At 46.3% G+C, this 27,778-nt stretch overlaps 1 protein-coding gene across 1 annotated transcript in view; it reads right to left on the bottom strand.

Annotated features, from left to right (window-relative positions):
- Positions 1-1,265: 1,265 nt before the first annotated feature.
- PTDSS1 (phosphatidylserine synthase 1) overlaps positions 1,266-27,778 on the bottom strand; it is a 72,690-nt gene continuing 46,177 nt past the window's right edge. Inside the window, exons 9-13 of the mRNA XM_003821682.5 lie at positions 26,138-26,203; positions 15,456-15,555; positions 5,511-5,579; positions 4,697-4,766; positions 1,266-2,356 (exon numbers count right to left, since the gene is read on the bottom strand). Coding sequence (XP_003821730.1) covers positions 2,247-2,356; positions 4,697-4,766; positions 5,511-5,579; positions 15,456-15,555; positions 26,138-26,203 — 415 coding nt within the window. The 3' untranslated portion in view covers positions 1,266-2,246. The remainder of the gene's footprint in view (positions 2,357-4,696; positions 4,767-5,510; positions 5,580-15,455; positions 15,556-26,137; positions 26,204-27,778) is intronic.

Raw genomic sequence — 27,778 nt, 5'->3', positions numbered from 1 at the left:
AACGGTGAAAAAAGTAGGCCAAACCCGGCAGTATGGCTTCTAAAAGGAATGGCAGCTGTGGTTCTGGCCAGCCATGGAAAGCACTGGTTTTGTAACTACTATAGTAAAGAGCTCTGACTGAAGGGAAATAGAAAGTTTCAACTCAAAGAAAGGGCATGGAAAGTATCTGAGGACTTTCCTGGCTGTTTCTTACAAAGCCATGGAGAAAAAATCATCTCCTGTGCACCCTGCTCTTCACAATGCTACAATAAAGTCGAATTCACCACCTGCGAAACAGCTGCCTCCTGCAGGCTGGCCTCGGAGGAAGCACACATGCTCCATCAGTTGCAACAAGGCGACAGTCAGAAGAGTGTGAAAGTGTCAGGCCCAGCGCTCCCGGAAAATGAACCCGGAAACACTCAGTGAGGCACCACCGGTGTGAGAAAGAAGAGACAGGTGTCTTCTCCAATGGGCACAAGCATGTCATGCTTAGAAAAGCAGAACACAGGATGAAACAAAACATATTTATTTGCAAAGAAAGATCATGTTTAAATTGTACCTGTGTTTAAAAATGGCCTCTTTGATGGGTTATAAAAGTGCAGGCAGGTTTTATAAAACACGCACTTTGTCTCTCTTCTATCCTTTTGTGGGAAGCAGGCAGATGCTGGCTGGAGGACATTTGAGAGCTCGGAGCTGAGGCTCATCACAGCCAAATCCCTCACTCGCCAAGTGAGCGGAGCTGCCACTGACGCTTCTCCACTCCCGCAGAATCTACTATTGAGCGCTGGGCCCCCTGAGGACAGGATGTGACCCTGGCTGGCATGATTCATTCAACCCGTTCATCTTGGAATTCTTTTGCAGAAAAAAAAAAAGTGACACTTCTATGGCTAAAGATTTCCTTAAAGAAGAAGAAACATCAGAACGAACCTTTGTGCTCTGTGAAATGAGGGAACAAAAGATTACTTTCAGTGAGTTGATATCTGTAAGCTAATCAACTGGGTACTGGCCTCTTGTTAGAGGAAAAAAAAGTCCAACTTGGAAGCCATTACCACAGGAAAAAACAATGACTATGTTGTTCATTTCCTGTTGGTCACTTGGGTAGTCTAAGAAGTAGGACATATATGTCTGTAAGCCCTTTAAAATACACATCTTTTCTTTTTTTCTTCTCACTATGTAAAACACATATATATTATCCTAAAGTCACTTGAAAAACACAGACTGCTTACAATCAATAGAAGATACCAGTAAGATGCAAGAAAATGAGAATTTTACAGACAGACCTTTGATAGGCTTTAAAGTGAATCGTTTTTATTTAAAACAGGGATCCATCAGAGGTGGTGAACTATCAAGGTCAAGGTTCTAGAGCATGGCACAGATGAAAGGTAATACTCACCAGCACCTCACATGGGACTCAGTGACAATGTCAGCAACACACCATGGAAGGAGAACAAACCCGATGTAAAAGGCACCTGGCTGGGGAGAAGCTGTGGTGTTCACTGCCTCTCTAGCAGGTTTGCTTTTGTGCACTGTGGGTAAGTCTGGATGAATAACATTGGGAAGGGAATAATCGGAAGCGAGGCTCCTATGCAGGCAGCTACCCTCTCCTGATTGGTGTATACTCGCCATGTGGTAGGAGGTCTTACAGGAGACTGAGGTTACCAAACAGAAATGCAACACCTCTCTCCCTTTTCTGCTCTAGAAGGAAGGGGAACCCTTCCCCCAGTGTCAATTTCAGCAGCGGCTTCTAAAGGCTGTTAAAAAGCATCCTAACTTAAAAACAAATAACAATAGTAACCAAATAAAAGGCAGAAAAGTGGCCTGAACTTAAATCAATCAATGGAAAGGTAGATTCATAAAAATAAAATAAAAACTGGTGACCAGTCCATTAACCATGGGGTTAATGCCTTGTCTGAAGGAAGATGTTTACGCTGCATCCACGATCCAGCAGGCGCGGAGCTGCTCTTGGCAACTGTGAATGAATAGCTACCGTTTCCCTTCAACACACCGCGCTGCCACCGGTGACCGCATGTCAAGTGCTGAAGTTAGAAGAGACCCCACGTTGGCAAAGGCCCCCCAGGCGATGATCTGCCTGACGCGGCCAGGTCTGTGGGAAACAAGACTTACGATCTCAAATAATGACCCCCAAGTGCCCTCGCCTCTTCCTGCTTGCCCTGTGCGCCTCGACCTCCTCACGGGGAGTTCCAAATGAGTTCCATTTCCCTCTCAGTTCTAGGCACTCTGGAACATCTTTGATTAACCAGGGTTTTTCATTTCTTTCCAACGCCATTGGTGACTTTTGACTTGGAATGCCGATTCCTTCTCCTGGAAGAATGGCTTTCGTTGTTGCCTGCATGCTTGGGTGGGCTGTCTTCAGAACCTGGCCAAAGGAATCAGAGCACACCGTCACCCTGGGCTCTGGAGATTGGTGGCTGTCCCTTTCCAGACCGCCCTAGGCTTGCCGGGGAACAGGTTCTTCCCTGATACGTGCACTCCCCCTAGTGGCCTCATTCATAAATGAAGGCGAGGCTCTCAAACACAGAACTAGTACTGAAGGAACACACGCGGTGGCGCGGGGTTCAACGCAATAGCCCCCCAAAGTCTGGGTGGTTCCTGAAGCATGTGTACATCTGTCCTGTGTATGATGGACATGGTCATGATGATGAGGACCAGAAGTGAGAGCACAAGTGAAACGGAAGCCCAAACGAGGGGCAATTAAAACACACACCACGCGGTGCCCATCCTGCCCTGCAACCAAGGGTTTCCATCCCTTCACCTGCTCCACACCACCTTCTAAACCCGACATCGGGAAAGACTCTTGACACTATAAAATCAGAGCTATTTCACACCCTCTACCATTTGATCTGGAGAACATCTTTACAATTCAGGCCCCTGCTGCCCACGATGGAGGGCACTGGGCAGCCTCTGCCCTCCAGCTGAGCCTTTGTTCAGCCCCTGCCTGGCCTAGCGGCCAAGCCAAAGGGTTCTCTGCCCCAGGGCTCTGATCCAGCCCCATAGGAAATCTCCACCTGAGGCTGCCAACAAAAAAAAAGTTACCAGAGTTACAGTCTCCACTGTAAGGAGCATTTGACTTAGACTAAGAGATTCTTTCCCCACTCAGAAGACTTCTGTTTTTGTTATTTTTCTTTTTTTATTATTCCATCAAGTAAATACATCTCTACTACTGCTTAATTCTCTTCAGTGGAGAACCTGTAAGTGCCAAGGTTGTTTGTAAGGGCATGGTTCTAAATAAGATAGCTGGGGAGCCCCTCTGTCCATCTCTATCAGATTTCACAACGGGCCGCTCACTGATCAATTCCGTGGTTCAGGAGAAACTTTCCCCAAAAGGGCGGCCAGCAGCTCAGCAGAGTGTATGTTAGTGTCTCCCCTGGGAGATCTTTAATGAGCCTGATGCCAAAAGAACTTAGGAGAATGACTGCAACAGGGCGCTTTCTTCTCCATTGGCCCACTGTTTCTCTGAGCAATTTTGTGAGCTAAAATTCAGTCTTTAGTATTTCTAATTTTCTTTCCTCAGCCAAGCTTCCCAAGTAGCTTATAAGGATTGACGAGGAATTACTGTCCAATGAAATCACCTCAATGTCATTATTCTACAAGTCTAATTCTTTGAAATAACCAGGTGGCCCCAAATATTCCCAAAGTGATCCTTAGAGGCCAGTGGAGGTTCCCTAACTACACGACCAAAATCTCTTACACTGCCCTGCCTCTTGAATAAATGCCATTAAAATGATCCCCCTCTTTTGAAAGGCTTTTCCTCCTGATACACAGTTCTTTTTTTTTTTTTTTTTTTAAGAGGCAGGGACTTGTTCTGTCTTCCACATGGGAGTGATCCTGGGCTCAAGTGACCCTCCTATCTCCGACTCCTGACTAGCTGTAACTACAGGCATGTGCCACCACATCTGGCTAATTTTTAAAACTTTTTGTAGAGACAGGGTCTTGCTCTGTTGCCCATGCTGGTCTCAAATACCTGGCCTCAAATGATCCTGCCATGGCCTCCCAAAGCGCTGGGGTTACAGGTGTGAGCCACTGTGCCTGGCCGGATATACAGTTCTTCCTGTTCACTCATGATGGAAGCCAAGAGGAAGAACGTTCCCATCAGGGTGCTTGAAACGGTGTGGGGCCCTCACGAAGGGCAGAGCTACATGGAGCCTCTTCTTACAAACTAAGTCTTTCACTCAGATCCTGCGAGCATTTTGCATGTTTCTTTTTCTTTTCTTTTCTTTTTTTTTTTTTTGAGACAGAGTCTCACTCTGCTGCCGAGACTGGAGTGCCGTGGTTTTGAGACAGAGTCTTACTCTGCTGCCCAGGCTGGAGTGCAGTGGTACGATCTTGGCTCATGGCAACCTCCGCCTTCCAGGTTCATGTGATTCTCCTGGCTCAGCGTCCTGAGTAGCTGGGACTACAGGCGCCCGCCACCACACCTGGCTAATTTGTAGAGACGAGGGTGTCACCATGTTGGCCAGGCTGGTCTCGAACTCCTGATCTCAAGTGATCCGCCCACCTCAGCCTCCCAAAGTGTTAGGATTACAGGCGTGAGCCACCGTGCCTAGCCATTGCATGTTTCTTAATAAGTGACAGGAGACATTCAATGGGTAGGCCTGAGACCCTTCAAGGCTTATATCATCTCCACTCAAAGAATAGGTAATAATTCCACATCTCAAGGACCCAGTAAAATTTTAAACAACGAACAAGAACAAGATACCTTTTGTCCCTTTCCTGTGATGCCAGGAGATCTCTGGACTGTAGGTGCCATCTTCACACTCCGAGTAGGTCTAGGGAGAGAGACAGGCTTAGTGCAGGAATTTTAGGAACTCCCTGGGAGAAGTGGCAGGGCAAAAAGGCGAGCATGCTGCATCCCTGCCTCTCCCAGGCTGGGATCATCACTGGCAAGTGACAGAACCTCCCTGTGCTTATATTTCTCTGCTATAAAAACAAGGTTCTTTCCTCTCACAGGTGATGCAGAATCAATCTTCCACAACATGCCTTAAGTTCTTTAGACTGAAGGTGTAAATAAAGGATGAAAGTGTTATTTTTACCGAAAAAAATATTACCGTCTACCAGACGGCCATCGTGTCTTAAAGCCATTCATGTCTATTTTCTATGGTATCCTCATATCTACTAAATGAAGGTCAGGGCAAGCGTTTGCCCAGAAGAGCTACAGGCCGGAACACAGGAAGAGGCCTCCACACAGTTCAAGAGCTGGGGAGAAAACCCAGCTTCCAAAAGCCAGTCCACAGCTTTCCCATCACTTTTCTTTTTTTCTCCAAACAAACATAACTTTTTTTATCTAACAAAAGTTAGACAAAAATATTGGTCTACTGAACAGAGCCGTCACAAGCAGGGCCAGCAATGGCTAGGGAATGAGTTGTGACATGCGGTTTCTGCAGTGGCAGGACTGGAGGCCCCAACCTCAGTGTTTACCTCGCCATATCCTTACAGGCACGTGCTCTGAGCTAATTTGCCGAGCCCGGGGTGATTATTTTAAACAATGGCCATGCCTGCCTCTCCTTCCATACCTTTTCTCGGTGACCATAGTGTTCTGCATACCAAATCATGCCGTACAGACAGAGGAAAGTGGTGAAAGCCTGGAAGAGAAAAACAAATGATGCTGCACAAAAAAGTTCAATTTCCCAGAACTTCAGGGTTTCAGTGGGAATGAATGCAGGACCGTTCAATGCATTTCTGCCGTCTGGACGCCGGTTACAAAACGGCTGGACGTGGCAGAGATCAGACCTCAAGGGGAGGGTGCACACCCAAAGCTTCTGACAACAAAGGTTATGATGAGACCACAGTTACTACCTGTGACTCTACTATCAGAAAGCAAGAAAGACAATTTTCAGATGTGGAATATGGTGGGATGCATTTTCTTGATAGCTTTGCGGGTTCTGTTGAAGAAGATAGAGAGGATTCTATGTTCTAGTTCTGATTTTCAGGGCCCATTCTCTCCCGGCTTCCCCATCACAGGAGAGCGCTAAGAGGACTCAGTGTGTCAGCTTCTAGGGGGAAGAGGTCACAGCGGCACCTGAGGGCCCAAGGACAAACACTCCCAGGGTAGAGGGTGGGGAGCTCAGCTGGACAGGGCTGCCCTTGCTTTTCCAGGCTTTTGAGTGTCAGTGACCCTACTCTGACCCCAGTTTTTATTGCTTTGTTTTTCTTGGTTATATGGATAGGAAAACAAAGAGAAAATAAAGATGCTCTGTAAGGCCCTGAGTGGAATGAGGAGGGTGTGGCCTGTGGGTGCCCAGAGGCAGGGACAACCTCTACTCCACACTTGCCCCACCCACTGGGCCTGCCCCCACACCCTAAATTATACCCTAATTTAAGGAAAGGAAAGCACAGACAAGAATCCAAAGTTTCAAAACATGTCAAAAAATCAAAGCTTAGGAAAAGTCTCCCAGCTGCCTGGACTGCATACCAAAGGCAGGAGGGAGGGAGGGTGAGCGGTAGAGCAGGGCCATGAATCTCCCCGGCCACACCTTCCCCACTGCAAGCAAAGCAACCAGAATAAAACAAGGCAACTGCCAGCTCCTTCCAAATTCCTCACTCTAGAAACCCATTCACATCAAGCCATCCTGGCTGTTGAGCCTCCATCTCTCCCCCTGCATTTCCTGTGGACACCTGGGCACCTGTCATTTTCCTGGACCCCTATCATCTTACACCAACTGTGGGGACAGCTGTGAGAGCATGGAGGGACCTTCTCAAGGAAATAATTTTAGTTCTAAGAATCATAACTTTAGATCCAAAAGGTCACCTCAGAGACCATTAATTTCATTGCCCCTCATTTTCCAGAAGAAGAATGAAAGCTCAGAGAGGTGAACATTGGAGCCGGAACTCAGATCTCTTGAAACCCCCGGATCTGGGTTTAAGGGATGGCTACTGATACAAATATTGGCTTTATGTCTATATAGCTTTATTTCTCCATCCATGTATCCATCCCTGAGAACGAAAAGCATCATGGGAACAGTGAACGGCAGCAGCTTCTCCTCTGCACAGCCACAGTCTGGTGGTAGGGCGGGAAGGCAGGGGCTGTGAATTCTCATCATGGCAGATTGCAGTCGAGCTTTGGCCCAGTTCCTTTATCAGCGACATTTCCTGGCAGCTGCTGGATACACAGTGCCATCTTAGTTCCAAAAAAGAAAGGAGAGCAACACTCTGGCTAGCTGTCCTCTTCCATGCCAGTTACGTGGAAGCAGGAACAGTGGCAGCGTGGAGAGAGAGTGAGAAGCACAAGCAGCGCCACTGGTTCATTTCCTGCTAAACCCACGTGCAAACTGGCATATACCTACAGGTTAGGGATTTATTAAAAAGCTCATATCCATCAAAAAATTAGGCCACGAATGAATACATTAAAACTACAAAGTGAAAATGACTTCCAACCTTTAACATACTCTAATGCTTGCCCAGATTTCTTAGATATACCAACGTTAAGTGTGCCATTTTCATGGCATGGAAAGAGTGGGAAGGACTAGAAATGATTTGCAGAGTGTAAGCCTGTGTATGCGTTAGGCCCCTTACAAAGAGCAAAACAGAACATTCTGGGTTTCACACAGCGGACTGGGGGGCTTAGGTTCCACCTCCCCAAACGAGAGGGCTGTGGGGAGGCGGGTCCCTCAACTAGACTGTCATTGCAAACTCTGACCACCAGAGGGCAGGCACGCGGGGCTCTTCCCCTCCCCAGCCCCAGGCCCAATATGACAGGCAGTGGCAGCTGCCGCTCCCTCCAGCGGCAAACAGCAGGCAAGTGGAGAACGACAGGTGCTTATCATCACAATCGTCACACAAAGGGTCTGTTGTGATTGCCAAATCTACTTCACCTGCGTACAAAGAGGCCCATTTTACACTTGTCCCAGCAAACGGAAGCCGGTAATTTACAGGTTTGCAATCACACCTGTGGAAATCTAGGCATGTACCCACTGAAAATGTCAAGGCTCAGATTTAAAATAGCAATTGCACACTTCGTTTAAAGAAAGGGCGGGGGGGGGGGGCGAGAAGAAACTACGTGGGATGAGAGCCAGGCTGTCCAGGACCACGGGGCTGGCGGCAACGAGGGCGCAGGACCCCAGCTTGGCTTCTACATTATGGTAATGAGCATTCAAATTAATGACGGCTGAGCAGACAACCACGCTCCTGGAAAAGCTTATTAACCAGCACCCGGATCTTTGCTTCTGCATTAATCTCAAGCTCCGTGTGCGCTCTCTTACCAGGCCAGGGGAGTAATTAGGGGCTTTGCTTTTCTGAGTGGGGCAGAAGGCATGGTGTAACTTGAAGCTCTCTTATTGAATAATGTTCGCCTCTACTCCTGAGTCTGCGATCAATCTTGCTCTTTATAATAAAGGTCAGGAATATTTTTAAAAGTGCCAGGACCTTGTTTCTGTTCTTCTTTAAAGGGAGGCAGTGGAGACCCCTAATCATCCTGTCTCAGGGCCTCTTTTCGGGCGACGTCCCTCTCTCATGTCTCATCCTGTAAGTCTAATCAGAGATTCTGCCTGTCTTCAAAATCCTGCTCATCGTCCCCGGCCTGACCTCTTATTAAGGAATCCCAGCCTCAGTCAGCTCCTCTCCCAGAGGCATGTTCCCTGAGCTCTTAACCTAATCCCAGGACTCCAACTGCACCCTCCACATGGGCTCCTCCCAAGTATTTTATTTCCACCAACGACCAAATCCTTCCAGTGTTATTGACAGATTAGAATTTCCCATAAAACAGGACACTTCCACCTGTAAATTCTAAAGGTTCCTCAAACCCAAATCCCCTGAACCAAATTCACCTCCTCCTTTCAATGGGCTTCTCCTATATCCCCCAATCTGTCGCTAGCACTGGTGGCCACCCAGTGGCACCAGTTAGAACCTTTGGAGTGGCACTCAAGTCCCCTCCCAGCTACCACAAGAGGAATGGCATCCTGTTGAGCAGATTCCTTAAACAACTCTCAGATCCAGCCCTTCCTCTGCATCTTCAATGCCTCTGCCTTGGTTCAGCTTCAGTTACTTGTCAACTAGGCCTGGCAGCACCTCTGACTGTACTTCTTCCCCCCAACCCATCTTCCCTCTAGACTCTCCCAGCCTCCATGGTGTTTCCCCATGAGACACAGATCAGACCACATTGTTTCCCCGCTTGAAAATTGCTGGGGCTCCAACTACAGCCGCACAAAGCCCTTCCTAAGCAGGGGACCCTGTCCTACTCTTCATCCAACTCTTCACTGTCACTCCTCAAACAGGTCACCACCTTCCTGAGCCACTGGGCACTCTCACAGCTTCCTGTCTTTGTATGTTTGCCCCCCAGCCACCTGCATGTCGCAAGTTTTTGTCTCTTGAACTCACTCCTTTATTCTCCACGAAGCTGCCGAGTGCTTCCTATGCACCAGGCACGGTGCTTGAGACAGTGGGGCCAAAAGGATGACTTCAACTTATTCTCTCTGAGCAAGGAGTGCAGTGTGGAGGAGACAGATAGAAAAAAAACAAATTCCACTGCACTGGGGTTAGAACTGAGAGTTACGTACAAAGCACTACTGGTCCCAAGGAGGGAGCTATCTACTTGCCTTGGAGGTCAGAGCATATTTCATGGGGGTCATATGTTTAAGTTGGTTTTGGGGTATCAGTTTCATCATGTAGATAAGGCAGGGAAAGTCTTTCAGATCAGGCAGAGAAAACAGCATGGGAAGGGCAAAAGAAGTCTGGAAGGATGACTTGTTTAGGTAACTACCAGCAGACAAGTGCAGCCTGAGAATAGAGTACACGTGGGCAGATGTGATGGAATGCTCCCACTATGAAGGTCCTGAACACACGAGCAGATTTCATAATTCATCTGGGAGGTTTCGTGGTGGGGAGCCTTCTTCCTTCTTGAAGTTTCTTCTTGTGTGGAGGAAGCTTCACTGCTTCCCTCCACCCCTCACTCCTTCCCTGGGGAGAAGTCACACCTTGAATGGTGACTAAGGAAGCCGGCATTTCCTGAAAAAGGTGAATTCTCACTAATGAAGATGCTACTCTGATCCCCATATCTTTCCTCTATCTTGCTTATCTCTTACTTATTTTTTAACTCAGGTGGGGAAAAAGATTGTGTTATTGTGCCCTCTCAAGCCCCCAGCCAGAGAGAACGATACTTAGCAGGGGAAAGAGATTGAGTTCTGAATTTTGGAAGATCATTTTGACAGCAGCATGGAGAATGGATTTGGAGGGCAGAATGGCAAGAAAATGGGTGTCCTGACAGCCGCAGAGGCAGTGGGAATGGAGAGGAGATGGAGTTGAGCTGCATTGTCAAATTAACAGATCTTAGTGACTGGCTGATTCGAAGAGTGATGGAGGACAGGAAGCAGCCTCCAGGTTTTTAGCTGGGGCCTGGGGGGCTGGGGGAAAGCCAGCGGTTCACTGCAACCCTTAAAAATCCTGCTCACATATCACCAAGGAGCCTTCACCAACCCCCAGCATGTCTGTTGCTCTAAGTATCCTTTAGCCTTATGCACACAATCTTTTACAGTATTTATCACATATTAACATAATTAGTTTGCATGTCTAATTGCCATCTGAACTCAGAGATCCTTGGAGGGCAGTGATGAAGAGCAGTTCCCTAGAGAGAATGTCTGGGTTTGAGTCCTGGTTCTGCCACTTAACTACCTATGTGACCTTGGGCAAGTTAGTGAACTTCTTTGTGCCTTTGTTTCCTGATCTGTAAAAGAGGGATAATAAAATACCTTCCCTCAAAGTGTGAAGATCAAATGTGGAATTCATGACAGTGCTTAGAATGGTCTCTGGCACATAGTAGGCACCAGTAAATCTTATCACCGTCATCTATCTGTGTGGCTAGAGCCCCAGGCACAGCACAGAAGAGCACTCAGCAATTGTCTGTGAATGAAGCCCAGACTAAGAGGTCTGTGCCAAGTGAAGCAGAGGTCAATGGGAGCATAAGAAATGGTGCATGTCCTCAATAAGTTACAATCACATAGATACAAAGGCTAACCCACAAAAGGAGATATATTCTAAGTGTCAAATAAGTAACAGAAAGTCTCTAAAACTTAAAGAGAAATTAGAGGGGTCCCTACAGTCTGAGTGACTGCTATGGTTTGAATGTCCTTGCCAAAACTCTCCTCGAAACTTAACTGCCAACTTAACAGTATTAGGAGGTGGGGCCTTTAAGAGGTGATAGGTCATGAGGGCAAAGCCCTCATGAATGGATTCAGGCTGTTATCTTGGGAGTGGGTTCCTGATAAAAAGGATGAGTTTGGCACTTCCCTCTCTGTCTGGTGCACTTGTTTCTGCCTTCTGCCCTTCCACCATGGGATGACCTCACTGGATGCCATTGCCATACTTTTGGACTTCCCAACCTCCAAAACTGTGAGCAGAATAAACTTCTTTTCTTTTGAAATTACCCAGTCTGCAGTATTCTGTTATAGCAACAGAAAATGGACTAAGACAGAAAATCGGTACCAAAAAGTGGGGTGGTTACTATAACAAATACTTGAAAATATGGAAGCAGCTTTTGAACTGGCTAATGGGTAGAGGCTGAAAGAATTTGGAGGAGCAGGCTAGAAAAAGCCTGTATTGCTGTAAAGGGAGCATTAAGGGTGATCCTGGTGAGGGCTCAGAAGAAAAGAGGGAAAGCCTCAGTCTTCTTAGAGATTACTTAAGCGTTCCCGACCAGAATGCTGGTAGCAATATGAACAGTCAAGGCCATCCTGATGAGGTCTCAAATGGAAATGAGGAGCAAGGATTGGAAAGTGGAGTAAAGGGCATCCTTGTCACACAGTAGCAAAGACCTTGGCTGAATTGTGTCCATGCCTGAAGGCTTTCTAGAGTGTGCAGCCTGAGGGCAATGAACTAGGATATCTGGTGGAAGACAGCCAAGCAGCAAAGCATTCGCGCTACTGTGTGGCTACTTCTGACTGCATACAATGAGATTCCAGAGGAAGGAAATGACTTAAAGACAATTTATAATTAAGAGGGAAGCAGAATGGAATAATCTGGAAAATTCAAAGCCTGGCCATGTAAACAGTGAAAAAGCATATTCCAAACACTAAGGGTGGGGCCACGTGGCTGTTAAAGAGATTACCATGGAAAGAAAGAAACCAGGTGCTATTCATCAAGAAAATGTGAGGAAGACCCCTGAAAGCAAAAGCGTTTCAGAGATCTTCAAGGCTGCCCCTCCCATCATAGACCCAGAGCTCTAAGAGGGCAGAATGGTTTTCGGTTACAGGCCTGGAGAGCCCTCCACGGGCTCACTGACCAGGGCTACCTAGGGACTCTACTCCCACATTCTAGCAGAGTGCTCCTTGGCTGCCTTAGCTGTGGCTCAAGTGGGCCTTGGTGTGGCTTGGGCTACCACTCTGGGAGGGATAAGCTATAACCCATGGTGGTGTCCATGTGGTGTTAATTCTGCAGGTATGCAAAACGCAAGAGCTGTGGAGGCCATGGCTTCCTCCATCTAGATTTCAAAGGATGCGGCGAACTGCCTAGAAGGCTAGGCAAAAACCTGCCACAGGGGCAGTGCCACTGCAGAGAGCCAATACTAGGGCAATGCCAAGGAGAAATGTGGGGTTGGAGCCACCAGAGAGGAGCAGTGGCAGCAGGGTCATCCCCAACACCACAGAACTGTAGGGTTGCCAGTGTGCAACTCCCGCCTGGAAGAACTGAAGCACTGGCTGAACCCGGCACAGCCACAGGGGTGGAGCTGCCAGGCCTGGGGGCCCAACTCCTGCCCCAGGCCAGGACACAGAACATGAAGTCAAAGGAGATTATTCTCCAGCTTTAAGATGTAATGTTTCCCTGTTGGGTTCTGTACTTACTTGGGACTGCTTATCCCTTTTTTCTTGCCCATTTCTCCCTTTCAGATTTGCAATGTCTATCCTATGCCTGTCCCATTATTGTATTGTGGAAGTAGATGACCTGTGTGATTTCACAGGCTCACAGCTGGCATAGTTCTTCTTGGCTGTGGCTCAAGTGGACCTTGGTGTGGCTTGAGCTACCACTCTGGAAGGTATAGGCCAGAAACTGCAGTGGTGTCCAAGTGGGGTTAATTCACCTCAGGATGAATTGTGCCTTGACTGTCACTCATATCTGATTTAGATGAGACTCTGAACTTTGGAGTTGATGCTGGGCCAAGTGAAGACTTTTGGGACTACTGGCATGAAATGAATGTATTTTGTATGTGAGAAGCGGGGGTCAGGGGTGGAATGCTATGGCTTGAATGTCCTTGCCAAAACTCATGTTGAAACTTAGCTGTCAATGTAATGATATTGGGAGGTGGGGCCTTTAAGACATGATTAGGTCATGAGGAGTGCACTCCATAAATGGACTGATGCTATTATTGCAGGAGTGGGATTGTTACCACAGGAGCGTGTTAGTGATCATGGGAGTGGGTTCCTGATAAGAAGGGTAAGTCCGGCCCACCTCCTGCTGTCTTACATGCTCACTTCCCCCTTCTGCCCTTCCATCATGGGGTGACCCTTGCCAGATACTGGTACCACGCTCTTGGACTTCCCAGCTGTCAGAACCGTGAGCCAAATAAAGTACTGTGATTTAATTTCTCTGTAAATTACCAAGCCCATGGTATTCTGTTATAGCAACAGAAAATGGACTAAGACAGGGACCAGAGAGGGCTGCCTGGGTAGGTGGCCTGAGAAGACCTTTCTGGCCACTGCTGCCCAGGGGGCAGTGGTGGGGAGGCAGCTGGGAGGCCTGTGATTTGCTGTGGTGAGGAGGGCTGTCTGTCTTGTCCTGGGAGTCCTGCCTGTCTCACCCTCCCTGTGGGCGGGTGGTTCTCTGGTACCCGGTGAAGAGGGCACCCACCTCTGCCCCCTGCAGTCAGGTCCTATTACAATTCAGACTTGAGGTGCACAGGCCAGAGACATATCTGAGAAGAGCATAGTGAAAATCTCTGGGCATGTCTGACACATTTCCCTAACCGATTCCTTACATCTGGTCTCACTGACATGGAAAAATATACTTGGGCATTAATTCTGTAGTTTAAATACAAAGGAGATCATTATTCCCTTTTATTGTTCAAGATGAAACAGGACAGAACGGGCTCACTGTGCCTTGGCACAGTTAGGATTTCTAACAAGTAACCCTAAAAATAGATCCCGTTAAAGGCGATAAAAGACACGTTAAAAATACAAAGGTTAGTCTTGCCAAAAAAGAGAAAAGAAAAGAAAAAACTAGACCCAAATGTGATTAAGCCTCTAGGTCCAATTACCGACTTACAGAAAATACAGAGGACAAAGAAATATGTTAAATTACAAGATACGATAAAATCAGTAAAATCCAGACTGTGGGAAAATCTATAGGACAAAAGGGCTGCTATCTTCAACCGATAAATTACGAGGGAAAGAGGGTTAGCGATAGAGGAAAACCTATGGATTCAGAGACTTAAAAGGCATGCCAACCAATCACGATGGGTGAATGTGGATTCAAATATATTGTTAAACAAATACAAGCTTTAAGAAAAGGTTAGTAATTTGAACACTGATTAGGTATTTGATGATATTAAGGAATTACTGTTAATTCTTTTTTAGATATGATAATGGTAGGGTGGTTGCATTAAACCGAAAAAGTATCCTGAGCTTCTTTTAGTGATCCATCCTGAAATATTAAAGGTGGATCTGTTTCAAAATAAGTTAGGGTTGGGGCAGTGAGTACAACATAAGAGGAAACACAATTGGCCCTGAGTTGATAACCGATGATGGGTTCATGAGGGGCCATCTATCCTCTCTATTTGCACATGTCTGAAATTTTCTATGATTATTTAAAAAGCCCAATACATTTTCTAGACTAAGTGAAAAATCTTAAGCTTAAATATAAAATAAGAACTTTTCTTCAAAATAATAACTTCAAATATTTAAATGAAGAATGGCAGTCACAAAATGTGTAAGTGGGTACTATCTTACTTCATTTGAAAGGTGAGGGAAGAGCCCCAGGGCAAAAGAACCAAGGCTTAGGCCGGTGTCCCTACAGGCTCTTCCCTTCAGAGCAGAAGGTGATATCCAGGCTTGGGTTATAACGTGGACCTGGAGGGCAGAAATTGCAGGATCGAATTATCTTCCAAAACATATTTTATTGCCTATGAATGACCATATGTCCTTTTATATATAAATCCATGTGCAATGATATGTATGTTAAGATGTATGCGGCATGATGATGAGAAAGCAAAGTGCACTGTGATCTTTCTTGTCCTTTCATGGCGGTCCCTAAATGCATAGCACGTGCAGACAAATTCTCGTGAGTCAAGGAAATGCACGTGGGGTGTACCTGTAGAGGGCATTTGACTGGAATCTGCTGAGGTGACCTATTTCAGATACTGTGTAGCTGTGTCTTACTCTTGAAATTAGGCTGGTGGCCAGTCTCAGACAACTACAAGAACATCTTTTTATGAATTTCTAAGGAACTTTGATACACAAGAGGGTTTCTTTTCCCCCCTCCGTTTAAAGTGATACTATGAGAGTTTAGCTAATGCCTTTGGGTAAAATGCAATGACTTACCACGCAAAGAAGCCAAAGCACAACATAGAGTATTTGGGTCTTAGAGAAGAGATCTTGTCCAAATTTTATGCAAACAATGGCCTCCAGGAAACCAATGACCCTAATTAGACAGAGAACAGAGGTTAAGTATTAATCCATCTTACCAGAGCATACACTTTATCCAAAATATGCATGATTGAATCAAAAAGTTCAACTCATCATGCGATTTCTGCCTCAAACACTGGTAGCAGGTACCCCACAAAATAACACTGTTCAAGCCAACTGCATTTACTTCAGAAATAATAAAGTATTTTTCACCTCTTCCTTCTTCCCAGACTGAAATCGTGACTCATAAATTTTAATAGCTAGGGGCACTGGCATCACCTAACTCAGTACCTCCACTGCCATAAGGGTGGGTGATCACGCCGCCTCTGCTGGAACCCTCTCCGGCACAGGGAAACTACTACCTTTGCAAGGTGGCTTATTTTTCTGGTCAAACTCTTCAGCAGTTAGGAAGTTTTTCCTTGTCACAGGCTGGTATCTGCCTCCTATACCTCCTACCCTGGGTCCTAACATTACCCTAGCATGTCGCAGGTGAGAAAGCATCATTTCAGTGGAGGAACCTAGAAGGCTTTTTCACTGTAGTTCTGAAGTCTAGACTGTGATTAAGAGGCTAGGTGGCTGCCACACAGGGTGAGTTTGACCCTTCCAAGGGAGTCTTTCAATAATTTGAAGGCATTAATCACATTCCTTCCCAGCCTTCTAAGAATTTCCAGATGAAATAGCCCCCGTTTTTGGTGACAATATAAACCCTTTACCTTCTCTTGATCTGTAAAAGATTGTGCTAAATACAAATTTTTTGTTTTTTTTTAAGAAACGCCACACACTTATTTCCCCTTTAAAACATTAAAAAAAGTCACTCTTGTGTTCTGTATCTTCATTTATGACTATAAAAATCAGGCCTTTCTAAAGGTTCAGGACTTGGAGGTAAGAATGGATGAGGTGAGGTTGACATAGTTGGCCATGAGATCCCAGGCAGCATATGAATACTGATTTTAGACAAGTCCATTTTATGCATTCCTTGCTCAAGATGAGATCTGTACACTCCAGGAATGGTGTACTCACACAGATGTTTTCTAAAAAGGCAAGAAGGGGCAGGGCATGGTGGCTCATGTCTGTAATCTCGGCACTTTGGGAGGCTGAGGCGAGCGGATCACTTGAACTCAGGAGTTCAAGACCAGCCTGACCAAGATGGTAAAACCCCATCTCTGCCAATAATACAAAAATTAGCCAGGCGTGGTGGCACACACCTGTCGTCCCAGCTGCTCAGGAGGCTGAGGCAGGAGAATCACTTGAGCCTGAGAAGTGGAGGAGGTTGTGGTAAGCCAAGATGGCACCACTGCACTCCAGCCTGGGCGACAGAGTGAGGCTCTGCCTCAAAAAAGAAAAAAAAAAAAAAAAGGCAAGAAGGGGCCAAGAAGGCCCTTGGTACCCCTGCTTACTGGCAGACACAGTGGTCACTGCCATCATCAAAAGTGTAGATGGCTCTAAACAACTGAAGGCCTGAATGCCTGGAGTTAGAACCACTTCAGCAAAGCAGAAAAATCAACAGAAATTCTCCTCAATTTGTCTTTAGAGAGTCTGGGGCTGTCTTTTCCCCTAGCCCGAACCAAACAAGGTTTAAGAGTGGTTGGCTTCAATCTTTAAAGCGCTGCTCCACAAAGCATGTCACATGTGAGAAAGTATCATTTCAGTGGAGGAACCCAGAAGGTTTTCTCACTGTACTTCTAAAGTCTAGACTGTGATTAAGACGCTAGGTGGCAGTTACATGTTTGGTATTCCAGCCTGTGCAGTGAGGAGACATAAAAAGGATGATTTCATCTTTGGCTCGGACTTCGTGAATAACTCCTATGATGGGAGTGTTGAGCCCAGGACATAAGTGTGATTATCTACCCATAAGCCAGACAGAACACCCTGAGTTTATTATGAAAGATTTCTGAATATTCAACTAGACTTGAGGCCCTCTATCTCTTTTTTTTTTTTTTTTTTTTTAAATAGAGTCTAGCTCTGTCACCCAGGCTGGAGTGCAGTGGTGCAATCGCAGCTCACTGCAACCTCTGCCTCCCGGTTCAAGCAATTCTACTGCCTCAACCTCCCGAGTAGCTGGGACTACAGGCGCCTGCCACCACACCCAGCTAATTTTTGTATTTTTAGTAGAGGCGGGGTTTCACCATGTTGGCCAGGCTGGTCACCAACTCCTCATCTCAAATGATCCACCCACCTCAGCCTCCCAAAGTGCTGGGATTACAGGCATGAGCCAGCCTGAGGGCCCTTTTAAAAGCATGCTGATTGGCCGACTAAAGCTGTGTTTCTCAAACTTTTGTGATCTAAGACCCATTAAGAACCATAGCAAGAAACACAAATTTTCACTGTGATCCAGTATACGCATGCGTGTACACACACACACACACACACACACACACACACTCACTGAAACAAAAGCTTCATAAGACAATTTGCATCTTTATTCTGATATTTTTCTATTCTGTTTCATTTTAAGAAAATACTGGCCAGAACCCAATCACTGGCTTCATAATGACCTAAAGTTTTTTCTGTTTTTTTGTTTTAATTTTTTGAGACCGGCCCTGACTCCATTGCCCAGGCTGGAATGCAGTGGCACAATCTTGGCTCATGGCAACCTCCACTTCCCAGGCTCAAGCAATTCTTCTACCTCAGCCTCCCAAGTAGCCGGGACTACAGGCTCACGGCACTACGCCCAGCTAATTTTTGTATTTTTTGTAGAGACGGGGTTTTGCTGTGTTACCCTGATTGGTCTCGAACTCCTGAGCTCAAGTGATCCACCCACCTCAGCTTCCCAAAGTGCTAGGATTACAGGTATGAGCCACTGCACCTGGTCAACCTGAAGTTTTTCTGAAGACCAGTGCTTTTGAATTAGCAACTTAAGGATATGATTTGTTCCAATGTGCTGAGGAGTCTTAGCTAAGCCATTGTCCGTGTGTGTGGGCACATCTCATGAGAAGGTGGCTAGGAGGAGGTGAGGGGGCCAGCTATGGGATTATATAAGTGTGGAGAGTCCCAGACTGAGGCCTGGGCATGGGAAAGGCACAAGGAAGGGCCAGGAATCAGGGGAAAGGGCTGAGTTGAGGTCAGGGTAACATGGACCTGGAAGGCCACCCGCAGGCTTGGCTTTTAGTCTGAGGGGATCCTAGAGGGTCTAGAGCAGAGGGTTTAATACAGTCTTCTCTCTCTCTGTCTCTCTCTCTCTCTCTCTCTATATATATATATACACACACATATATATACACACACATATATATACACATATATATATACACACACATATATATATATACACACACATATATATATTTAGACGGAGTCTCACTCTGTCACCCAGGCTAGAGTGCAGTGGTGCAATCTCAGCTCACTGCAACCTCTACCTCCTGGGTTCAAGTGATTCCCCTGCCTCAGCCTACTGAGTAGCTGGGACTACAGGCGTGTGCCACCACACCTGGCTAATTTTTTGTATTTTTAGTAGAGATGGAGTTTCACCATGTTGCCCAGGATGGTCTCGACCTCCTGACCTCGTGATCCGCCCACCTTGGCCTCCCAAAGTGCTTGGGATTACAGGAGTGAGCCACTTCGCCTGGCCAGTTTGCTTAATATTTTTTTAAAAATTTTTTCAGCTTTTATTTTACATACAGGGGGTACATGTGTAGGAATGCTACATGAGTATATTGGACCCAGGTAGTGAGCGCAGCACCCAGCAAGTAGTTTTCCCACCCATGCCCCACTTCCTCCCTCCCTAGTAGTCAGCAGTGTCTATTACTCTGATGTTTATGTCCATGTGTACTCAATGTTTAGCTCCCACTTTTAAGTGAGCATATGCGGTTTTTGGTTTTCTTTTCCTGCTTAGGATTATGGCCTCCAGCTGCACCCATGTTGCTACAAAGGACGTGATCCCATTCTTTTTTATGGCTGTGTATTATTCCATGGTGTCTATGTACCACATTTGCTTTATCCAGTCCACCACTGATGGGCACCTAGGTGGATTCCATGTCTTTGCTATTGTGAACAGCGTGGTGATGAACATTCAAGAACCTTCTGCTGGCTGAACAGAACTGTGTGAGAAGACAAGAGCAGAAGCAGGGAGGCTACTGTACTCATCCAGACATGGGGACCCGGGTCAGGGCTGTGGAGATGGTGAGAAGCGGTGGGAACCCAACGATCACATGGGCTCCTTTAACCACCAGCCATTGCTCCCACCATTACCTCTGGCCCACTAGAGGGAGTCCTAATCAACAGCACCCTTCCAGAAGGCTGACATTACTTTTCTACCAAGACTCAAAGAGTGGCTAGTTTAGGGCTGAGGCTGGAGACTTCAGCACAGTGGGAGCCTGTATTAAGCCTGCCAGTGTGAGAACACATACCTCCTCCTACCTCCTCACCCCCAGGGGTGCTAGGGTTTCCTCCGCACAGCTCAGCAATAGGTCCCTTTACTCAGTTCAATTTAAATCTCTCTGATCTTTCCCAGGCTAAGCTAGGTGGACAAATTGTGGCTTCATGGAATTCAGTCAGGGCCTCCACTCCCTTTGATGCCATCCACCATCCTGTATCTTGGTTTAGCAGGGTTAAAAGGCAAATAAACATTTGGGCAGCCTGAGGTGCTTCTGCTGGGAGCAGGCACTAGAGATTCCTGACCTAGGGCTGGTTACTGGCGCACATACTCCCAGCACCCCCGACTTGTGGAGCCAGTTCCACAATGTGGGAAAAAAGATGATGTTAATGTAGAGCCCAGAGTCAGGAGCTCTTCGGTGAGTTGAGTGGAACAGGCATGGTGGCAGGGTTGTTGTAGGAATCTGGGGCACGAAAGCTCTAGGCTCGTGTGTGTGAGCTGGGTGTATGAGCCAAACTTGAGAAGCAGAAGAAGAGATTTTGGCTTGCCAACAAGCCTGCATGTGGATTCTGAGGATGCCACAGCAATGCCATGGATATGGAGGCCGGGTACCTGGCTGCTGCATCCCACACGCACTGCTCCATGGCTGCACAAGCAATCCCTGGATGGCTCAGAGTGTGGGAGACCCCCTCTCCTGGCAGCCAGGGCCCAGCCTCCAATAGTGGAAATGAGATGTGTATCCATGTTAACTCAATGACCACACAATCACACAGGATGCCAGGAAAGGTCCTCCAAGTTCAGGAGTGAGCTTCTAGCTCTGATTAAGGTGGGCAAAGACACCTTTTTGGAGGAAGCAAGAGCTAAGTGTGGCATAAACAATAGATACAATTCCTACTGTGCTCCTGTCAACTTTCTAACTTCCAAAGAATCCCCGGCACAAGGAGGGAAGGGGAGAAGCGGGTCTTGGGTGGCAAACCCAGAACTGTTCTGCTTAGTCGTTTAGATACTTAGTAGGATTTGGGGCAAGATGCCATTTGAAGAAAGGGGATCGGCTGCTAAAAAAAAGCTTTGTAGGCCAGGCGTGGTGGCTCACGCCTGTAATCCCAGCACTTTGGGAGGCTGAGGTGGGCGGATCACGAGGTCAGGAGATCGAGACCATCCTGGCTAACATGGTGAAACCCCGTCTCTACTACAAATACAAAAAATTAGCCAGGCGAGGTGACGGGCACCTGTAGTCCCAGCTACTCAGGACGCTGAGGCAGGAGAACGGCATGAACCCGGGAGGCGGAGCTTGCAGTGAGCCGAGATGGCACCACTGCACTCCAGCCTGGGCGACAGAGTGAGACTCCATCTCAAATGTAACTACTGTCAGAGCTTCTGAGATGTCAGTGGAGGTGCATTTGAGTGCAGGGGGTGGGGTGTGGCAAGATAAAGGGAGGATGAACAGACACAGTCACGAGGAGAAGGGGAACTGGCTATAAAGCTATACCAGCAGGACGGCGGTGACTCCCCTGTGCTGGGAAGGGACCCCCCTCCCAACATCTGTTCCCCTGTGTTTGCACCCTCTCCCTAGAAGGAAGCTCATGCTCATAGTTGCATCTACCCTTAAGACAGACAGTCTAGGCTGCGTGCCGTGGCCAATGCCTGTAATCCCATCACTTTGAGAGGTCAAGGTGGGAGGACTGCTTGAGTCCAGGAGTTCAAGACCAGCCTGGGCAACATGGTGAAACCCTGTCTCTACAAAAACTAAAATATAATTAGCTGGACATTGTGGTGTGTGCCTATAGTCCCAGCTACTTAGGAGGCTGACGTGGGAGGATTGCTTGAGTCTGGGAGGTCAAGGCTGCAGTGAGCTGTGATCACTGCCACTCAACTCCAGCCTGGGCAACACAGCAAGACCCTGTCTCAAAAGAAATAAAATTTAAAAAGAAAGAAAGCCTGAACTATGGGCCTGGAAGAACAATAGAACAAAAGCACAATTATGAGAAATTGTAAGGAGGAGAGAGGGGTAGAATGGGAAGCCAGCAAAGGGAACTGAAAACAGAAAAGTGAGAGGAAATACAGGACAGATATTGCAGAGGAAAGAGGACAGTTTCAAGAAGGCAAATACTGTGCAGAAGATCCAAGAAGAGGATGAGGAAAGGACTGGCTGGTTTGGAGCTGACCTTGGAGAGCAGCAGAGGTGGGAACTTATTGTGATGGACACATTAGCAGAGGTGGGATCACAGGCAGCGAGGAAACTGGTCGGGTGAGGAGCAGCTCTGGCTGCCTCTGGGAGGCAGGATGCAGCCCTGGGCCCTCAGGCAGGGTAGGCTCACTCTCCCACGAGGGCCCACCCCATGCACTCCCAGGAAGAGGAAAAGCAACTGTGCACTGCTGTTCAGCCAACGCTTGGTAACCTTCCTCCCAGGACCAGGCGATAAAACACTGCTTCTATTTAAACTGGGCCAATACTCTCTTTTTGAGGCAGAGAAGCTCAATTCTAATCAGGGTGGAATGGGGAAAAGACAAAGATGACATAAACCCCACACCTGGAGAATTTGTTCACATCAGTCTGGCCCCAAAACTCCCACCGAGCTGAAGGAACATCATGTGACATCTAAATAGAGAAACAGCCGACCTTTCCACACGGCTGCTTTCTCTCTGTTAGGGATCCCATTCCCTTGCTGGATGGCGCCCTCTCTCTGCTGAGTGCAACACCTTTCGTATAAAAGGTTTAAAAGCTCAGTCTAAGGCACAACCGTTAGGGATGACATGTATTTAGCTACAATAGCAAGTAATTCATAAAAACATTTTGAGGATACCATCTTTATAGAAGAGAAAGTACCCTCTTCAGGAGAAAAAGGGTGGAGTGCTGGGAAAGAACCCCAGGCGGGTGATCCTATTTGACCTTTGCCTTCCCCTTTCTACCTCCCAAAAGGCAACATTCAGAAAGTCACTATTTAGGGCACTGCTCCCTCTCATTTCTCCACCTTACCAAAGTCTGAGATCATTCCAAAATTAGTGAAAAGAAAGCTATAAAGCAGCTACTAGTGATTAAAGGAAACCACACACTTCAGTGTTTTCTGTTTTGATAGGAGAGGAAATAATGACAAAATGGCGGGGAGGTAGAGCTGGGGCAGAGGAAGGAAGTGGGTGGCCTCCAGGGTCAGGAGAGCAGGAGGCTGTGGCTCCTGTTTCACCTTCCCTGGCTGGCAGTGGACTGTGCAGGGCGCAGCTCTCACAGCTGTTCACGCACACAGGAGGATCCACTGGGTGTGATTTATGAGGAGGGCTTTATTATTTTTCAGCATAGCTCACTGGTTCTCACAAGAGTCTTCAATCTCTGTATCACACTGTTCTGGGAGTTCTCAATTTTCAGTAAAGCACACTAAGCCCGTGATCTCTCCTTTGCATTTCACTATATTTTAATCACTTTCAAACAAGGCACAACTTTCTGGGGCAGTGTTTACCACTCTTTGGCATTGTTTACTTTTTTCCTTTATTTAAAAAAAGAAAAAAAGAGAGACAGGGTCTTGCTCTGTCATCCGGGTGGGAGTGCAGAGGCACAATCATAGCTCAATGCAGGCTTGACCTCCTTGACATCCTGGGTTCAAGTGATCCTCCTGCCTCAGCCTCCACAGTAGCAGACTACAGGTGTGTGCCATCATGCCTGGCTAACTTAAAAAACTTTTTGTGGAGACAACGTCTCGCTATGTTACCCAGGCTAGTCTCAAACTCCTGGCCTCAAGCGATCCTCCCACCTCAGCCTCCTGGATTGCTGAGATTACAGGCGTGAGCCGCCATAGTGGAGTTTACCTTTGCCGTTTCTCCCACCGTGGGGATGGTGTTTCATGGCTGTCCAATTAGAAAGAAACTTTGTCATGATGCGACCTCTCTCTCTGACCCACTTTCCACTCCACAGCAGAATAATAGGACCTTGCTAAGGACTTTTAAATATGAAAGCAAAATGCACGTGGAAAGAATGTGTGAGTGGGAGAGAAGAGCTCAAATGCAGGAAAAGGAAAGACCATTTCCTCCTTGGACAGTCCTTTAGAAGGAGGGGCCCACATCCCTTCTTCCAGTACACAGGGCCCTCACACATGAAGCAGGAGGGCCATCTCTGCTCTGTCAGAAATCTGGGAGATGTGTGAATTCTCCCTCCTGCTGTATCATGAACAAACGAAACCAAATCCATCTTATCACCTTTTACGACAAACCACTTTGGGTAAGAAAATCAGCTTACACCATAGAACCTATGAGAAACAAATGACAATGGCCCTTAGTCTTCTAAGGGTCGGGAGGAACCTGCCTAAATCTAACCTGAGTATCAACATTTTTAGCCTTTAAAACTATGTCACCCTTCAGAATCTAGATGACAGCTGGAAACACACACACACATACACAGAAAAATGGAAAGGAATGACATTAAAATATTAACAACAATTATCTCTAAATGGTTGACTTCTTTGGGTGATCTTTAGTTCCTTCTAGATCCTTTTCTGAATTTTTATCATTGTGCATGTATTACTTTTTAATTGGAAGAATGTCCTGTTTAAAAATCTGTAAAAAGTAATTTCTTCTTTATAATGGGTTTTCCTCAATTTTTCTTTACACTCTCACACTCCATTTAGAACCTCGATTAGGTCTTGAAGCTAAGCCACCTTGGGGATTGAACATCATGTATAGATTTGCTGGATGTCTCTGGAACTTCAGTCACTAAATGGGATGGTAAATTGTTGCTGATGTTAAGTAGAAAAACAACTTACTTGAGATATTCAAGAGGGTCTCACATTTAACAGGAAGAGGTTAAACTAGATAATGTAAGGTCTCTTTCTCATCAGTTAAATAATAAATTAAAATATAACATTTGAGGCCGGGCACAGTGGCTCTCCTGTAATCCCAGCACTTTGGGAGGCAGAAGGTGGGTGGATCATGAGGTTCAAGAAATCGAGACCATCCTGGCCAACATGGTGAAACCCCATCTCTACTAAAAATACAAAAATTAGCTGGGTGTGGTGGCACGCGCCTGTAGTCCCAACTACTTGGGGGGCTGAGGCAGGAGAATCGCTTGAACCCGGGAGGCGGAGGTTGCAGTGAGCCGAGATCACGCCACTGTACTCCAGCCTGGTGACAGAGCACTCCGTCTCAAAAAGAAAAAAAAAAAAGATATAACATTTGAATCTATAACAAGACCATTGTGACCATGCTGCTGTATGTTAGTTCTCTTTGCAACAATAAAATTATACTTCAGTATATAGCAAGCAGCTGTTCCAAGGGGCCCTTTTGATGTGACAATAATATGGGGTGTGGGTCAGCCCATGACAGGATGGCATTCCAAACTCAAGATACATCCAGAAGGAATGCAACCAATCCATTTTCTCTCTAATGTATTTCATAAAACAAAGTCTCAGAGTTGTTTGTGGGAAATACCATCTGATTTCCTAATTTGTTTAAAAAAAAAAAGAGAGAGCCAAGGCCGGGTGCGGTGGCTCATGCCTGTAATCCCAGCACTTTGGGAGACCAAGGGGGTCAGATCATGAGGTCAGAGTTAGAAACCAGCCTGACCAACATGGTGAAACCCCATCTCTACTGAAAATACAAAAATTAGTAGGGTGTGGTGGTGCGCACCTGTAATCCCAGCTACTCGGGAGGCTGAGACAGGAGAATCACTTGAGCCCAGAAGGCAGAGGTTGCAGTGAGCCGAGATCATGCCACTGCACTCCAGCCTGGGACAGAGTGAGACTCCATCTCAAAAAAAATAAAGAGAGAGATCCATTTCTTTTTATCTGTTTGTTTTTTAACATGGAGTCTCACTCTATCGCCCAGGCTGGAGTGCAGTGCAGTGGCGTGACCTTGGCTCACTGAAACCTCAGCCTCCCGGGTTCAAGTGATTCTCCTGCCTCAGCCTCAACCAGCTAATTTTTGTGCTTTTAGTAGAGACAGGGTTTCGCCATGTTGACCAGGTTAGTTTCGAATTCCTGGGCTCAAGTGATCCGCCCACCTCAGGCTCCCAAAGTGATAGGATTACAGGCGTGAGCCACTGCACCCGGCCAAAATAAGAGAGCCATTTCTATACTCTTGTTTTATAATTTGCCAAGTAACTATTCTTAACTTAAATCAGAAAAGGGAATATTAAAGATGAAAAGATATATCTATATGTATATAGATATAGATATATAAAATCTTGTCCACCTGCCTTCATAGAAAAATTATACTGAAAGGCTCTTAACACAGGGTCAAGAAATACCCAAAGAAATTTAGGGCTTAAGTGGTTTTTAAATCTCCACAATAACAGATTACTCACCCAAACACCCAGCACTGTGTTCCTACGCGCTTGCACTGTGTGTCGGTGAGGTAAGCGTAGTACTGTCTGAAAGAACAAAGTTGGAATTCATTGAGAGCTGCTGGAAGACCAGCGAGTCAGCACATAATTAAATCACTTTGACAAAGTAAAAAACGTCCCTCCTTGTCCCATGTCAGGCTGCCTGGTCTAGTTCTGTTCAAGAGAAGAGAAAGCCAGTGCCTGTTAAAACATTCCTGTAAGAGATTCAGCGTTTGTTAGGCTGGAGGGAGGGGAGCATCATTTAAAGAGCCAGATTCTTGTCTGGTCTGAGTGCCGGGGTGTTTACAACTAACTGATCACAACCATTTACAGATTTCTTTGTTCTTTTTCCACTCCCACTGCTTCACTTGACTAGCCTTAAAAAAAAAACAAAAACCACTAAAAAGAGCCAGATTATTGGCAAAGGCAGTCTGGATTCAGTGGTAAGACTTCCACAGCACTGCAAAGGAACCCCAGGTGGGTGTTTCCATGTGTAGCTCCGTGGAGGTGACTCCAGAGAGTGAGCAGCACTGTCCATTGGTTGTCTCCTCTGGTTCTCTCCAGGACAAAGTTTGCTGATTGTAACCAGGCAAAAAATATACAGATTTTTGGCTTTCAGAAACTGGAATGGGACCCCAGCTATATCTCACTGCCACTGAATGCCAATGACTTGGAATGTTACTGACAAGTTCAGAAAAAAAACAGGCAATGACATGGTGTTGAAAGGCTCAGAACAGCACCATCCGGTAGAAATACAATGCAAGCCATAAATGCAATTTTAAATTCTCCAGTAGACATGTTAAAAAAGTAAAAAGGAACATATAAAATCCATTTTATTAATATGTTAAACTAATATTTAAACAAATATATTAAAACATTATAATGAGGTATTTTATATTCTGTTTTGGCCCTGACTCTTCAAAGTCTGGTGTGCAGTTTCCATGCACGGCACATTTCATTGTGGAGTGACCACATCCCTAGTGCTCAATAGCCACACGTGGTGAGTGGCCTCTGGTGGGACAGCATGGCTTGGAGTCTTATAAGTACCCCTGAAACTCAATCTACCCCTTCAGCAGTAGCACCTGAACCAGGAACTCATCATCTTTTTGGGGTCACTGACTCTTTGAGGATTTGATGAAAGAAAGGCATAACACTTTGCATTAAAGTTCAGAGGATTCACGAATACCTGAAGCTCATGCATAAACTACTGTTGTCTCACCCCAAAGACCAGAGTGAAGAATTCTAATTATAAAGAATGTAGCTTTTCCTCTAACTTCATATTGTCATGACCTAACATGTCTTGATCATTTTAGCTACTTTACACTCTAACTGGACCCATTTCCTTATATTGTACTTTACAGTATCAGATTAAAAGCATGTTCACTCAAATATCTTCTCAAAGCAGATTCGTGTGAAAGTCTAATAAAAAAGGAAGAAGCTGGAGATGTTAGGATTTACACTGAAGCCTCTAAACTCTCTCTCCTCTCGGGACCTAACATTTGCTAAATGGGGTGGCTGTGTTAAAATCCATTAGCAGCACATCCATCTTTCCGAGTAACTTGTCAAAGAAACTCCTTACATGGGAACTGCCTCAAACAGTGTAAGGGCACAGGAAGCGTCTGA

This window comes from Pan paniscus, chromosome 7 (genome assembly GCF_029289425.2).
Source record: "Pan paniscus chromosome 7, NHGRI_mPanPan1-v2.0_pri, whole genome shotgun sequence".
NCBI classification, from domain to species: domain Eukaryota; kingdom Metazoa; phylum Chordata; class Mammalia; order Primates; family Hominidae; genus Pan; species Pan paniscus.
This window is presented reverse-complemented; position numbering and strand designations above follow the sequence as displayed.